The sequence below is a fragment of the Sesamum indicum genome, linkage group LG10 (assembly GCF_026168435.1).
Source record: "Sesamum indicum cultivar Baizhima isolate 11 linkage group LG10, ASM2616843v1, whole genome shotgun sequence".
Lineage (NCBI taxonomy): Eukaryota > Viridiplantae > Streptophyta > Magnoliopsida > Lamiales > Pedaliaceae > Sesamum > Sesamum indicum.
This window is the reverse complement of record NC_142666.1, coordinates 12,578,953-12,595,599: the sequence shown is the minus strand read 5'-3', so window position 1 is coordinate 12,595,599 and position 16,647 is coordinate 12,578,953. Positions and strand designations below refer to the sequence as shown.

Below are 16,647 nucleotides of genomic sequence, written 5' to 3'. Positions count from 1 at the left end.
GCTAAGTCCTGCGCTAGCAAGACGATTAACTACATTTTTGCAGGAAAATGCAGATGTTTTTGCGTGGTCGGCTCACGAGCTCGTTGGCATTGACCTTAGCAAAGCATTACATAGCTTGAACGTAAATTCAATCTTTCCTCTTGTTAAGCAGAAAAAGAGACACTTTGACACAGAGAAGGATAAGGTTACATAAGAAGAGGTAAGTAAACTCCAGCTGGTGGATTCCACCTCTGCTAACCAATTATTAAGTCGAATTGATGTCTCGCAGGGTTATCACCAAATTATGCTTAATCCTGATAACTAGAAGTGAGTCGGCTTCATCACATCAGGGAGGACCTATTGTTATATTGTTATCCCCTTTGGATAGAAAAATGCAAGTGCTACCTACCAATACCTGCCTTTGTTTTGCAGGGTTAGTCGCCGTTCATCTTAGAATTATTCTTGAAGATCTTTCGATCCTGTGGTGTAATCAAAAATTTGGTAAGCATCAGTAATTTGAAACCTCAAGGAAGGTACCTGTAATTTATCCTAAAAATATATTTTTACAAACAAAATTATTTATGTTTTTAGGAGGGATGAAACTGCAATACAAAAAAAAGAAACTCAAAACAACATAAACAAGGGAAGGTGATTTTATAACATCAAGAAGGGTATTTCAGTCAAACTGGATTCAGAAGGCGGTGAAAAGATGTCAAAAATCAGTCCATTTTGTATTGAGCCCGCGTGAAATCCATCTTCCATTAGTTCCTAATAGAAGAGAGGTTTCATGTAGGAACTTTCAAAATACAGGATTTTGACTATACTAGAAGATTTTTAACTTTTTTTAAAAGAAACACGGATGGTAAAATAGACTTTGGCCATGTAAATTAAATTTTAAAAGAATGCAATATTAAACGAAATTCATACTTTTCATATATAGATTTAACTACCAATTATGGTCTGTTTTTTACAAAATTATAAATACACTCTTTATATTTAGGGGCAAAATTTTACGAGTACACTTCTTGAGGTAAATTACATCGGCACCTTCTGAGTGGTGTAATTTTAATTTTATATACGGGAAGGGATATTTTTAATAATTAAACTTAATTTTATGATGCATTGACACTGACTGAAATTAGGTCTAATTACAGATGTTAAAATGGATTTTGGCCTTGTAGATTAAATTTTTAAAAATATGTGATTGACTCCCTTAAGGTAAACCACGTTGGCATTCTCTGAGGGATATATTTCTAATTTTATAAAGGGGAAGGGTTATTTTTATAATTAAATCTAACTTTAGGGTGTGTTGACACTCCTGAAGTTAGGTCTAATTACACAAAAACTCTATTCGCTTTGTAAAATTACAAGTATATCCCTTCAAATTGTAGTTGTAATTACAAAAACACTCCTATTGAAAAATAAAATTTTACACAAATACATCCGTGTCCATTGCACTGATTAACCCTAAAGAGGTATACCAGTAATTTCATAAAGAGTGAGGAATTTATACACGTAACCAAACCTCATTGGGTGTGGACGTAGTTTTACCCTTATTTCATTTGTGTATCACTGTGTGCCCATGTCCTGCATATCTGAGAATTGAATGTGGTTGTTAGCTAGCCCTAGACTGGCTGCACAGTGGAATAAATGCGTACGTACAATGGGGAAGCTTTATAAAACGGAAAATGCAGAGACGAAAATGGTGCCGACTGCGAACCTTTTCTCTTTGCACCAGCAATAACCTCTGTAAGTTTTGCATTTTGAACTGTAATTTATATCCACATTAGCAAGTAATTTTTTTCTGATTTTTTCGTGCTTTTTGTCTTCTTGATCCTATAAAATGAGTTATTTTGTAAATGTTAATCCTGCAGCTCCAGGATTTCCATGGCTTCCCTATTGTCTTTCGATCGTGATCTTAATCAGGTGATCATACCTCTATACAAGTTTTTCTGTGTCGCTTTTTTTAGTAAAAAGTATTATTTTAGTCCGCTAAGTATGTCTAATTTTAATTTTAATCCGATAATTATGTCCATTTTTATTTAGGTTCAGTATCTTACGAAATTACTTACTTTTAGTCCTCTGACAGATTTTCGGACAATTTTACCCCTATGAGTGCATATGAACTAAAACTGCCTTTCAAAAGTTGCATAGAGATAAAATTGTCCGAAAATCTGTCAGAGGGACTAAAAGTAAGTAATATCATAAGTTACTGGACCTAAACAAAAATGGACATAGTTATCGAACTAAAATTAAAATTATGCATACTTAGCGGACTAAAATAATACTTTTTCCCCTTTTTTAAATTCGATTTCTTACAGCAATTTTTTTTACGGTCTATGAAATTCTAGTTCAAATCAAAATTGTTTGGAATGTGAACTAATTTACAACACGTGTTATACATTTATCATGTGATCGGTGCACATATAGAAATATAACCAATCACATATAGAAAAAACTTAAAGTCGGGAAAACATTATTTCTTTGTAGCTAAATAGATCTTTCTAATTTTCCGGTTCCTCTTATTCACTTCCTTCTGAATTAATATATTATACTCTTTTTTTTTTTTCCATTTTAGATACGTTTATTTATTTTAATACTCACGCACCCAAATTTAGGTACTTTTTGAAGGAAAGCATTGGCTACGAAAGGTTGTTCTCAACAGACCAGAGCAGATGAATTCGCTTACTCATGAAATGGTGAGAAACTCTCTTCATCTTTTAGTTTACAGGATTAGTGTGCTTTTTAATATTTTTAATTAATTTTTAAATAAAAGTGGGCAGAAGAATTAGAAATAAGAAAAAATTTAAATTATGAGATTATTCATAATAATATCACAATGAGACTAACCTATGAGATCAAAAATACAAATACCTCTGTTTTTATATCTAAGTAAAAGCGTTCAATAAAATTTTGTTCCGCACACAGGTTTCCGAAATGAAGAGGGCTTTGGAAGACTATGAGGTTGATGACACAATCAAGCTTGTAATGTTGACGGTACGCTCTCTATTCATTGTAGCTAATAATCCTACTTAATTTATGTACTTTATCATTTGGTTTATTCCGTTAGTTATTGGTTAAAGTACAGAGAAACGCAAGGTGGAGATCGAATAATAAGAAGTATTAAAGGTTACAATGCAATTTTGGTCATGTAGCGATAAGGGTGACACTATTTGTTATCCTCGATTTTTAATTTGTAATGATGAATTTTATTTTCTAATATATATATATATATATATATGTATTTAGTCTAGATGTGGTTGGAAAATGCCGATTAATGAAACACTTAGCATATACTTAAGACGTGGGCCCTTATAATTTTGGGTATTTTTAATTTTCCAGTCAATGTGACATTTTTGTCCCGGCAAAAGGAATGAAGCTTGTGAAGAGAGACCCACTAGTTCTTTTCAAAATTCAGTACTCCAATTTGGGAAAAACGACACTTGATTTGTCCTCATTTCTACCAGTTTTGGTTATTTTTCATTAAACTTGGCCCCTAATGGTATAAGACTACTCATTTTATACTTTTATTATGGCTTTAACACTAATTTTTCCCTTCAAAAGCAGTCTCTATCCATTAGGCTAAATGGTCAATTAATAGAGAGAGTCAATTTTTATGATTTTAAAAAACTTAGGGACCAAAATTTACAAAGTCGAAACATGGGGTACCAAAAGTGATTTAGTGCCTAATTTATGACCAAAAATGAAATTATTCCTTTAAAAAATACTTTAAAATCAATAAAAAGATTTTAAAATATTAAAAAAAAAGCAAGCTTGTGGGTGGAATCGTGAATAAAAGTATTTGGACTCGAGCTTGGCTCGTTACAAGTTCAAGCTTGTGTAGGCTCAACTCGAGTTCGACAATAAAAACTCAAATTTGAATTATACTATAATTCGAGTTGGCTCAAAACGACTTGTCCCCTAAATTGGTATAAAAACTCTAGCAAAAGCCTAAGTGTATGTTACCACTATAAATCTTCAAATCTACATATATACACTGGTGTATTAGTTCTGAAAAGGGCTGGTAACAATTATTACTCCACAAGTTATGTTTCAAGTGTACTTATAAAATCTCAAACACAGGGACAAGGCAAAGCATTCTGTGCTGGTGGCGATGTTGTTAGATCTATTCAACTCGTTTCAATAGGTATACCATTAACGCTCAAAGTATTATTACAGCAATCAGAATATATTAAACTTAGTTAATAATAAGTGATTCATTTAATTATAGGTCATTGGAGCTTGACTGCCATGTTCTATAGAAAACAACTCTTGCTGGACTATCTCATTGCAACATATAAGAAACCACTGGTAAGATATATGTCTACTTTTTCCGTCGTAGTTAAGAATTTCAATCGATGTCTTATTGCATGAGGAATAGTACATTGCTAATCAAAATCGTACAATTTTATCTTGAAAAGATATATTATTGTGGAGAAAAGATTTTTTAAGGCTTGAAATACTACATAAATAGATAATATATAAATAAATAAATTAACTGGTGACATAGGAAAATTATACTAATTATATGTATTAAATTCCAAAAATATTTATTTTATTATAAAAATATTATATTATATTACAACGTGAGACGCATACCAATATCATCATATTCTTGCATCACGTTTTGGGCTCAATCAATGCCACCTAGTTAGGTGCCCACCCAATTGGGTGGCCTATTGACATGTAGCCTGGAGGGCCCACGCCTTATGCGTTTCGGCTTTCTTCGGTCACTAGAAGAGAATAGAAGATTAGTCACAAAAGAAAAAAATGATGATTTTTGGCACTAATTATATATATTTAGTGAAAAGACTGTTTATTTTGTCATAATAAAATATTTTATTATTTTAATATTTACTATTATTTTGTAAAAATTATTATTAACATGAATTGTAACAAAAGATTATGTACAAAGTTGCTACTAAATACAATAAGTGACTCATATATAGCAACGATCTGGTGACAACAAATAATAGTTGTAACTATTGTATGTTGTCATTATAAATGTGTCACTAATTGTATTCAGTGACAACTTTATACGCATATAAGATAAAAATTATTGTCACTTAATATATATTATTAATGATAACTTTAAAAATATCACTTGATAGTTTGTCACTAATACTATATTTTCTTGCGGTGCGTCCGCACTTGTAAGTATTATTATATATTACATCTTAATTATAATAGATTTGGTTGAATTTTGTAAATCAACATCTTTAAATTTTAATTTAACATATAATATCAGATCACCGTATTTAAAATAAAAAAAAACGCTATTCGATGTTGGCTAGTACATACAACAAGTCCTAAAATAAAAATATTTAATGAAAATACAACTACAATACTCGATCGAATTAACTATAACTTCAAAAAAATATTATTCTATATTTTAATAAAATCAGTATTTCTGAAAATTAGCTAAAATTTGTTTTAGTAAAATTAGATTTGATATTAACTCATTACCTAAATATACAGATATATTTCTCACCTAAAAAAAAATACTAATGTGGAGAAATATTTTACTCTATGTCAGAATTTCGACTATAAGTAAAAAAAAAAAAGTGATATGAGATAAATATGTGGTAAATAAAAAAATAAAAAATAAAAACAAATAAATTCTAATTAATAACATAAAAAAATCAGGTTAAAAAAACCAAAAATACTACTGGGTGGGCACCCGGTCGGTCGGCGTCGACCGGACCCACGTTTTGGTTCCTTGTTTACCCTACTAACAAAAGATAAATTATTCCTTCTTTTAAAAGGTTATTGTGATGAATGGCGCCGTTATGGGGGGAGGTGCAGGACTATCCATGAATGCAAGCTTCCGAGTTGTCACCGAGAACACTGTACTATTTTCGAATTTTTTCACTTAATACGTATTTTCTGAGCTTAATGTAATTTACCACTATGATATTATAAATGAATAAATTATTTTTTTATATAAAAAATTAATTTATCCTTCTGTATTTTTAAAGTTAAGCAATTTATCTCCTTGTCTAAAAAGTTAAATTGTTTCATTTAAAAATACATGGTAAATTACTGTATTTTAAAAATATAAGAAGGTAATTACTTTTGTTTTGTTGTGTGTGTTTTTTTTTTTTTTTTTTTTTTGCATAAAAGAGTGACTTACTCATTACGATATCACATGGGTTGTTTGTATTTTTCTCCGTACTTTTAAGAATGATCGAAAAGTCATGAGAACCATTCTTATTTTTATATATATAGGGTGAATAGCAATTTATCCCCCTGTGATATTAAAAATGAACACATTACCCCTCTATGAAAAAAATATAGCAATTTACCTCCTTATACTTTTTAAAATGAAGCAATTTACCTCCTTATATAGGGAGATAGATTGCTTCATTTTAAAAATCATAGGGGCGTAAATTGTTGTATTTTAAAAAATATAGAGAGGTAAATCGCTATTTATTTTTTCACAAGGGGGTAATTTGCTCATTTGCAATATCACAAGGGGATTGCTTGCATTTTTTCCAATATATATATATATATATATATATATATATACCAAATGATGTCTCTTTTTCTCTATTATTTTTTCTTTTTAATTTTTTGCATAGGTGTTTGCAATGCCAGAAGCCTCAATAGGACTTTATCCTGATGTTGGTGCTTCCTATTTCCTGTCCCGACTGCCTGCACATTTTGGTAATGCTCTGCAATTTGTTGAAATTGACCCAATTTTCCTTTTTTTAATAGATTAGTAAATGACTCTGTTACCCTTGTGATGAGACAAAGGTGTCACATCATTCCATCATGTACTTATTTTGGGTTGGGAGAAAACATAAAATATTGAGGTCAAGCTTGGAAATGAAAATTAGGTCACATTGTGGTGGACCCAAATGATTAAATAATTTTGGACTTTAGGGGATTGTATCGGGCCTTGTCATAGAATAATGGGCCGATCCAAAAGTAAGTAAATAACAAATAAGTCACGATTGTGGAAGATATCACCACTAATCACTCAATGTAAATGAGCCTGAGCCCTAAAGGGTTGACTACATGGTTCTCCCGTACTACTAGTGGTCAACATTCAAATGGGTTTAATGCAATTTACTCTCCTGTAATATTAAAAATAAAAAAATTAAATAGCAATTTATCTCCATGTGTTTAAAAAGTAAAGTAACTTACCTTCCTGTCTAAAGAAGAAATTGCTTCAATTTTACATAGGGAAAATAAATTGCTATATTTAAAAAAATATAAAAAAATAAATTATTATTTTAATTTTTATAAGGGATTATTTACCTATTTTTTATAAGACAGATAGGTAGGTTGCAATTTATGGATAAGACTTTTTTTCTTTTATTTCTTTTTATTTTCTTTTGTCCTCCAGATATATATATATATATATATTGAATAATTTATTTGTTTTATAGAACGGAATTTATATTTTTCACAATATTGAAAGTAAATGAGCAGTATTCCTTATTGTAAGATTATATGTCAAATTAAAAAAGATAATTAAGATATAATACTGAAAAGTTTTAGCTTAGACTGACTTCAAATGGAATATAAAATAATAAGTATAATTTAATTATTATATAATTAATATACAATTTAAAATTAATAAAAAAATTTAACTCAACACAACTATCTAAACTAGAAAAGTGGGTGTCCGAACTCGATGGATACCTATCTTATTGTTAAAATTATAAATACATTTATTCGTAAGTTAAATTAATGTGAGAAAATTGAACTTATCAGAAAAAAAAAGTTAAGAAAATATTATTTTAAATATAATAATGAAATCAGATTTTGTATTATTGAAAATAGATAAGATAATTTAAAAAGTTAAACTAGCAATTCATACTAATTAAATGTGATAATAATATTATTTTTAACCAATCATGACAAAATCATAGTTTATGTAAGTTTGATAGTAATGTGCAAAATTGAATATACTTATTGTAACAGGGGAGGGCGTTGTACATATATGTCGAAGAAAATTGATATAAACATTTGACCAGACAGATCGGACGGCTGATTCACTCGTCTTTCTTATTTTAGAGGATGTTCAGTAGAGGATACTTAGTGCTACATTATCTCCCTCTGTTAGTTCTTATGCCATTTATAAAACATAGCGTATCTCTTGTCATGTCAAGTGAGAACTCACACTTTGAACATTGTTATACTATACGATTGTACCATTTACTTAATAAAATTTACATTGACCTAAAAAAAAATTGATACAAACAGCTTGAAATGTCTTTGCAGGTGAGTATTTAGGACTAACTGGATCAAGAATTAGTGGGGCTGAAATGTTGGAATGTGGTTTGGCCACTCATTTTGTTTTCTCAAAGGTATTTATTACTTCTTGGCTTATTTAATTTGCATGGGTTAATGAACCCACTATAAAAAAAATAAAAATGAATTACACCCTGTATGATAATGAATATGGTATTAAAATTATAGTAAATTAATATTTTCTACCACGATCAAATAAAAATTAATGCTAAAACTTGAATATTGATCGTAGGTAATCAATATTTATCATGATTTTCGATATGATTAAATATTTGTTATAATTTTTAATTAGGCTTAGCATTTTGGCTTCGACTGCAAAAAAAAAAAAAAGTAATATAGTTATTGAACAATTATATTTCATTAGCATTTGTTATAATTTTTTATTTTAAATCATGATATGTAATCACATAATTCAAATATTTTTTTACATTTTGATTGTAATTGAATCCAATTGGTTAAACATCTCAGGTGAGCTTTTATGTTTGGATTAACTCCAAAAGTATGATTTTTATGAGAAAAAATATCTGCTTAAAGAAAAAAAGGAGATAGATAAGATAAGTGAACAAACTAGTTAAGAACAAGTCCCCTTCCTTTATAGAGGACTTAATTATATATCTTGCAAAGGTCCAAATTTAAAGACCTCTGCAGGATAAATCTCATTAGAAAATTGAAGTAATAGAAGAAAGTTATTTAGTTATGTAGTTTCTCATATAATATATAGGGTTGATTATATTTAAACTCTATTAAAAAATACGAAATTATATTTTTTTAAAAAAAAATAAAATTATATTTATACACCATTTGAAAATTCTTCCTTTACACCTAACACCTTTTCGTTAGGATTTGTACGAAAAATGCTAATACTAACAAAAAAATCTTACATAGTTTTCAATTTATCCTCATTTAACATTCCTATGTATATTTTTGTAATTATGAAGGAAGAAATGTAATACATATATATATGTGGAGTGAGGTTAACATTATTATAATTTTCCCTTATAAGTATAAAATTATTACATGAGAATGTTAAATAATGGCTAAAATTAAAAATTCATATAATTTTTTTGCAAACATCAATATTTCGTCCAAATCTTAACGAAAGAGGGTCGGGCGTAAACAGTAAATTTTCAAAGGGGTGTGAGTGTAATTTTAAACTTTCTTTAAAAAAAGTTTAATTTCGTATTTTTAGAGACGGTCCAAGTGTAATGAACCCTAAAATGTATTCTTTCAGAGATAAGGTGAGCTTGAGTTCAGTTCTCGAAACTTTTTGGAGAACTTGATCAACTAGTTTAAGCACGTGAAATATTTCTTTTATAAATGAGTGACAATCATGAGATTCAAACCCAACACTTTTTTTTTTTTTTTTAACTTAGTGCTAATATTAAGTTAAACCACTACCTTATCTAAATATTCAATATCTTTGAAAATATGGCGTTGTACACTTTGAAAATGGTATATAAAGTTGATCTTTATGCAGGATCTAAAATCTATGGAAGATGAGCTAGGCGAGGCAGTGTACAAGGATGTATCAACAATTGCTAGTACTCTTGAAAAGTTTGCTCACAAGCCAAATTTGAAAGAAGATAGTGCTTTGACAAGGTAAAGCATGAAGAATTTTATGTTTTCACTAAGGACATGTAAATTAGTATGTTATTGTGTTTTGCTATCAATGAAATATCAAATATGTACTTTCAAGTTAGGCTGATAGCAACTTATCCCTCTGATATTGAAAATAAGCATATTATCCCTCTATAAAAAAAATATAGCAATTTATCCCCCTATACTTTTTAAAATGAAGCAATTTACCTCTTTATACAGGGAGGTAAATTACTTCATTTTTGAAAAATAGGGGCGGTAAATCGCTATTTGTTTTTTCATAAGGGGGTAATTTGCTCATTCACAATATCACAAGGGGTTGCTTGCATTTTTCCCTTTCAGATTAGTATTTTATATAGGGTGAATAGCGATTTATTCCTATAATATTGCAAAAGAGCAAATTATCCCCCTATGAAAAAAATAATAATAATTTACCTCTTTTACTTTTTAAAATGAAGCGGTTTGCCTCCCTGTCTAAGATGATAAATTGCTTCGTTTTAAAAAATATAGGGAGATAAATTACTATTTCTTTCATAGGGGGATAATTTACTCATTTGCAATATGACAAGGCATTGCTTTCATTTTTCTCTTTATAGTTTATATATACACATCATGTATGTAAAATGTTCCTTTAATATACAAATAACATGCATTATATATGTCTAGTATGCATATAAAGTAAATTATAAGATAAAATACGAATTTAAGAAATCGGCCAATTATAGAATTTCTTGTTTACAAAAGTTAACATCAATTATTCATGAACAGATTGGATATTATCAATAAATGCTTGTCGAAGAAGACCGTTGAAGATATATTGTCGTCTCTTGTAAGTTCACTTGTACTTGTCAAAATTGACAATTACCAATCCCCCCCCCCCCCCATGGATACTATATTCGTTGAAACTAGTTCTCATTAACCAACCTTTACATATTTCTTTTATTAGGAAACTGAAGTTGAGAGCTGCAAAGACAAGTGGATGGTCAAAGCAATCAATTCCATAAAATATGCTTCTCCAACAAGTCTTAAGATTTTCTTAAGATCCGTAATACCTTCGTACTCATTTTTTTAGGGATAAATAAGTTGACACCCCTCGATTATGATTTATTTACATAAATTACTTCTATTTTATTATCTAATTATATAAATTATCTGGCAGCCAAAAAGTAGAGGAATGACATTTTTTGTTGGAGGGGTGTGTGTGTGTTTTTCAAAACGCGTAGGTGGTTTATGTAGGTAATGTCGACATTTTTCGGAGGTGTATGTGTTATTTTTCTAAAGACAGGGATGGTTTGTGTAAATAGAATATAAGTCAGGGGTGCAGATTCAATTATCCATCTTTTAAGTATTATTGCATTATGAATGAAACATTAAATAGTATAAATTACACCATATTAATAGTAGGGATTCGATATTATACTAGTGTGGTGCGAGTTAAACAATTTGATGTTTTATTAGACTGGACACCTATGAAGAATTTTCAATAATCGTATCAGCATAATTTGTTTCCGTTAATCATGTTCTGATACTGCAGATTAGAGAAGGACGGAGCTTGACGATGGAAGAGTGTCTGAGGCATGACTACACTATTGTACGTCATATGCTACGAAGAACATTACACAATGATTTTTTTGAGGTACCAAAAGAATTCATCTAAATATTACTTTTACACATTCACAAATTTTGACAATCTAATTGCTATATTTGAATGTAATATGTAGGGTTCGAGGGCGATGTTCTTTGATAAAGATAAAAGACCAAAGGTAAAATCTAATAAAGTTTAAAATAATTCACTTGAAGTAATATAATAAACAGATTCCATGTTATTTGGAGGCATCTATGTCGTGTCGATTGCTAAGTAGAAAATTATGATCGGTTTTTTGTATTGCAGTGGAAGCCTCCGAGGTTGGAAGAAGTAAGTGAAGAATTTGTGAAAAACTTCTTCATCGGTGCTGATAATGATGAAGATTGGAATAACTTGGAACTTCCAGATAGAAACAGAAAAATGAAAATTTCAAAATTGTGAGAGTGAGTGTATGGGAAATTGCATGTTTTCTGTCCCATAACCTAGATCCAATATATTTTTATTATATTGCGGGATTTTTTAAAATAGTCCAATAGTTTGTAAAACGTCTCATTTTCAATCATCTTGGGAACTTTCCATATAAAAATGATGGGACCTGACCATTATTTTTTCAGAACTGAGGAAAATTTGCACGCTTTTGTTTTTTATTTTTGTCAATTTTTTAAATAAAATTTATAATAGGACTAAAAATGAGAACTTTCTACGTCATGAGACTGTTGCCAAGAATTTTTTAAGCATATGAAACAAACTAATTATTATAATGCACGTCTATATGTTGCCCGAATAATTGCTTGATTTATATTTGACTGTCTAAATGTACGTGTTCTTAAACATAGGGAACATATTAAAATATAAAAGGAAAATAAGAAAGATTAACTTTTTGTTCAATAATTACTACCACAATTAATATTCCAAAGTTTAGGTATAAAAAGCTTGCCCAACTTTTATGGAAAAAATGCAAGTAACTCTCTTGTGATATTATAAATGAGCAAATTACCCCTTTATAAAAAAATAAATAGCGATTTACATCCCTATATTTTTTAAAATACAATAATTTACCCCCCTATAATTTTTAAAATGAAGCAATTACCTCCCTGAATAAGGAGGTAAATTGCTTCCTTTTAAAAAGTATAGGGGGTAAATTGCTATATTTTTTTATAAGGGGATAATGTGCTCATTTTCAATATAATAGGGGGATAAATTGCTATTAACCCCAACTTTTATTATCGAATTAAACGTGTTTCTCTCCTTCAAACTGTTAACTACAAACGCACCTTCTTCCAAAATATTGGGAGACTTAAACTATTGTTTATAGTCTTCCAAAATATCACAAATTGCATTTTTGTGATATTTGTGAGTGGAATATAGTCCTAATATATTTTGTGCTGAGCTCATTTAATGAAAGGGTTTTGCTGTGCGATATAAGGGTACGAGGAAAAGAACTAGTTTGAAATTCCATTATGACTAAACAAAGGCTTCGACTTGATTTTAAAACGAAAAATCTTCAAATTATTTGATTCTCAAATAGTGTATTGTTTTCCATTAGAAAATAGTATATTTTTTGACGGAATTAGTTCTTTAAGTCATCTTTCCATCAAATATAATGGAGAACATTTTTACTTATTTTTAGACATTTCTTCAGAGCCAAAAATGGAGAACGTTGGCACATCGTATCACTTACAGATTGAGCTTCTGAATTTACCTAAAAATATATAGAATATTTATTCCTAGAAAAATAGCTTGAACTCAATTTTTGAGGTTTTTCTTTGCCAATGCTCTTCATTCTTGTTCTACAATGGGCAAAAATGACTACTTCCTTTCTAAACCTTTAAGAGGGCCACTTCGCAACAGGACCAAAAGACATCTTAGCTACCATGCAAAACTCATAGCAAAAGGCTAATTCGTAATAAAAACGAATTTGCTATGAATTTGGGTCATAGGGAAGATTGGCATAGCGAAAGGTTCGTTATGGACAAAATTTGTAGCCAAAAACATATTTGCTATGAAATATTTGCTTTTACTATGGCAACATCTTCGTAGAAAAAAAATAACAAAAATCACCATTTTTTGCTATAATTGTTGAGTCATAGCCATTGCACAAATATTTGCTATGAAAAAAATAATTACAACGAGATATACATAATAGAGGAACAATAAGAATCATCACCTTCTCCATGGAGTTTTGATTTTCTATTTTCTATTACAAGTATCGAGATGTTATTTTTAATATTTATTCTTTTTTTAATTATGTATATATATTTCTTTTGATAGTAATAATTGACAATATTCTTCAAATATCAATATCTCTAAAAATTAAATTACATTAGAACAATATTGCCTTTAACTAAATGAATATCATAAGATAACTTGCACATATACAACGGGTCAAATTCATTTGACCCCCTGTGAGATATGAAAATATCAAAAACCCCTATATGAAAATTTTAATATAAAATATCACCCTTGTATTATGAATAAATTATTACACTGCCTCCTGGTCAACGATTTTAGTCCCATGGATTTCATAAAATTTTGCATATTTAGTCTTTATTCACCTCTAATTGCGTGCTAATCCCCTAGCCTTGAAAAATGGTATCAGAGCCTAGGTTTATTGAAGAAATATATGATTATATTATATTTTGATATTATTTATCTACTAATGGAGGAAACTCTCCAAGAGAAAATCGAACCGAACGAAAGTTCGAGTTACTCTAAAAATAGGGAAAATTTTCAGATTCTGGAAATACAAAGAAGAGAATTTCTCATGAAAATTCTTGACAAGTGTGACAATGGTCCCAAGAGGATTGATCCAAAACTTCTCACGCCGGAAGAAGAATAAGAGTGGCTGAGAAATTTTGAAGTTCGACAAGTACTACCAGGAAATGTAGTGAGACGTCTACACTCCATCGAAGTCCATGGTAGAATCCCAGCCAGGAGAAGCGGAACGGATAAATTCCTACATAATTTCAGTTCTAAAAATTATGACTGATTGGAAAGAACTCGAGCCGGATACATCAAAGATCTTCCAAGATCTAAGGGAGTTACAAAAGACAATTCAAGACAATGGACATAGGTTAATCCATATACCTATGAAAATAAAATCTTTGAGCCAAAAGATGGACGAGGGCCTTAAGATCCTTCCCGATCTACACAAGAGCCTTACAGATCTAAGGACAGAAATTACAGATATGAAGAGAAACCAGAGGGAGAACCCTGAGACATCTAAATCCAGACAGGAGCGAATTAGGGACGCCCTTGGAACAGTACCTCTTCTACACTAGAAGGGGAAGACCACGAAGATTCCAAAGCCAGAAACCAGAGCGGATTCGATTATCGCATCTATCAGATCCATAAAATAATGAAGGCCATGAGAGCAAATCTATCAGATCTGCAAGAATTGACGGAATCCTTTTCCCAACTAGGGATTGTGGATTTGGTCAATATCCAAACAAATGAGATCATTCCAGCACTACCACCGCCGGAGGGAAGTACATGTTCTAATGATCCTCTACAGGATCAACCAATGAGAGAAAGTGCGGATTTCCACACTGATGCCACTCCAACGTTTGTAGGAACCAGGCTAAAGGAGAATCCAGGGAGAAATCCAAAAAGAGTGCTAGAAAATACACCTTGGGCAAGGACAATGCTCCAGCCGTTACATCCATATGGCGCTATACTGAATCTAGATATTATCGATTTTCGAAATATCAAGAAATTGATAGACGAATGGGTTGCAGCAATCAAGATAGTAGCAACTACCATAGAGCTCAACAAAAGAACACAGGGATTACTTTAAGTAAGACGTATAGGGAAGATATAGCCCTAGTAGCGTTAAGGGGTGCTACATTAGGTGGTATCAGAGTAGGGATTCGATTTTCTAGGGATAGTAGAGGAAATATAATATTATACATAAGGTGTGTATATCAGGAATCTACTCACATGTGTGCATTTCATATAGGATGTAAGCGTCATGAGAAAACGCTGCTGGCCCAACTGAGTCATTAGAGTCTATGCAGGATCATGATTCAGGATCAGAACATCAAGGGTTAGAATCCTAAAATAAAAATGCCCCACAACCAGAAATGAACCCCTTAATGCAACAGTTTCTAGAAATGATGTAGAGGATGGCTCCATCGCCACAACCCCAACCACATGATGCAGTTATTGATAAAAATTATGAAACAGTGAGGAGACAGGGAGCCAAGGTATTTGCAGGTACAATTGACCCTGCATAAGCAGAAGAATGACTGAGAAACACGGAAAGGGTGTTGGACAGAATTGAGTGTACTTTTGAGCAAAAATTGAGGTACGTAGTGTCCTTATTGGAGAAAGACGCTTTAGACTGGTGGAAAATAGTCCCGGGGAGCAAGAACCGACCTGTCAGTTTGATGTGAAATGACTTTTTGAAAAAATTTTCTAACAAATATACTCCACCAGTCTATAGAAACCATAAGAAAGTTGAATTCCTTGAATTAAAGCAGAATGGTTTATCTGTTGCTGAGTATGAGTTGCAATTTGTGAGATTGTCAAAATATGTTCCAAAAGAGATGAGTACCGATGAGTTGAGGAGAGACAGGTTTGAAAGAGGATTGAGACTCGAGATTCGGGAGAAAATAGCAATTAAACCTCCGAGTTATGGTGCTTTGCTGGAAGCGGCACTGAGGGCAGAAGAGACATCCATTGAAAGGAGTTCTATAGAAGCTAAACGGAAGAAATTGACAGGTAACCTGAATCCTAAAGCGGGACAAGGTGGTGCAGTTTCCTTTAGGGGTTGTGGTTCACAGAACGGTTGGTTTAGAGGCTGAGGAGTGGGTCAGACAAGTAGGTCCCCTTCAGTGTTTTCGAGTAGATGCGGCCCTACTTCAGTTGGATTTGGAGGAAGACAAGGTCCAACCAGATCGTTCAGTGGAGGATCTACTCCTTCTTGTGCTAATTGCGGTAGGAGACACATTGGTGAATGTTGGGGAGCCTGATCAATTGTATGTTATCGATGCCGTCAGCCGGGACATATTGTCAGGGACTGTCTTACATGGAGGGATAATTCCAAAGGACCTCAAACTTCAGAGTATAGCAGTGTGGGGGAAAACTCACAACGAACAGGTGTGAGTAGAGGACGAGGTAGAGGTGGTTGAGGTAGCGGGAATATTTCCACGACATCTACAAGACAAGGTAGTCACCCTCAAGCACAAGCAAGGGTGTATGCAATCACAAAAGAACAAGCTCCT

The 16,647-nt window shown here is 31.4% G+C and overlaps 1 protein-coding gene across 1 annotated transcript; it reads left to right on the top strand.

Annotated features, from left to right (window-relative positions):
* The first annotated feature begins 1,580 nt into the window (after nt 1–1,580).
* On the top strand, nt 1,581–12,038 carry LOC105172215 (putative 3-hydroxyisobutyryl-CoA hydrolase 3). The gene is made up of 15 exons (XM_011093586.3): nt 1,581–1,728; nt 1,854–1,905; nt 2,598–2,678; nt 2,908–2,976; nt 4,063–4,126; nt 4,211–4,290; nt 5,745–5,828; nt 6,561–6,645; nt 8,212–8,297; nt 9,719–9,840; nt 10,606–10,666; nt 10,784–10,882; nt 11,372–11,473; nt 11,559–11,600; nt 11,729–12,038. The coding sequence occupies exons 2-15, from the start codon at nt 1,867–1,869 to the stop codon at nt 11,861–11,863; spliced, it is 1,149 nt and encodes a 382-aa protein (XP_011091888.1). The 5' UTR covers nt 1,581–1,728; nt 1,854–1,866; the 3' UTR covers nt 11,864–12,038.
* The last annotated feature ends 4,609 nt before the right edge of the window (nt 12,039–16,647 follow it).

What these genes read in the sequence shown, in the direction of transcription:
- LOC105172215 (XM_011093586.3), top strand. Translation starts at nt 1,867, where the DNA reads ATGGCTTCCCTATTGTCTTTCGATCGTGATCTTAATCAG. An exon ending in CTCATTTTGTTTTCTCAAAG is followed by an intron (nt 8,298 to 9,718) that starts GTATTTATTACT and finishes ATCTTTATGCAG; the next exon opens with GATCTAAAATCTATGGAAGA. An exon ending in TTAAGATTTTCTTAAGATCC is followed by an intron (nt 10,883 to 11,371) that starts GTAATACCTTCG and finishes CTGATACTGCAG; the next exon opens with ATTAGAGAAGGACGGAGCTT.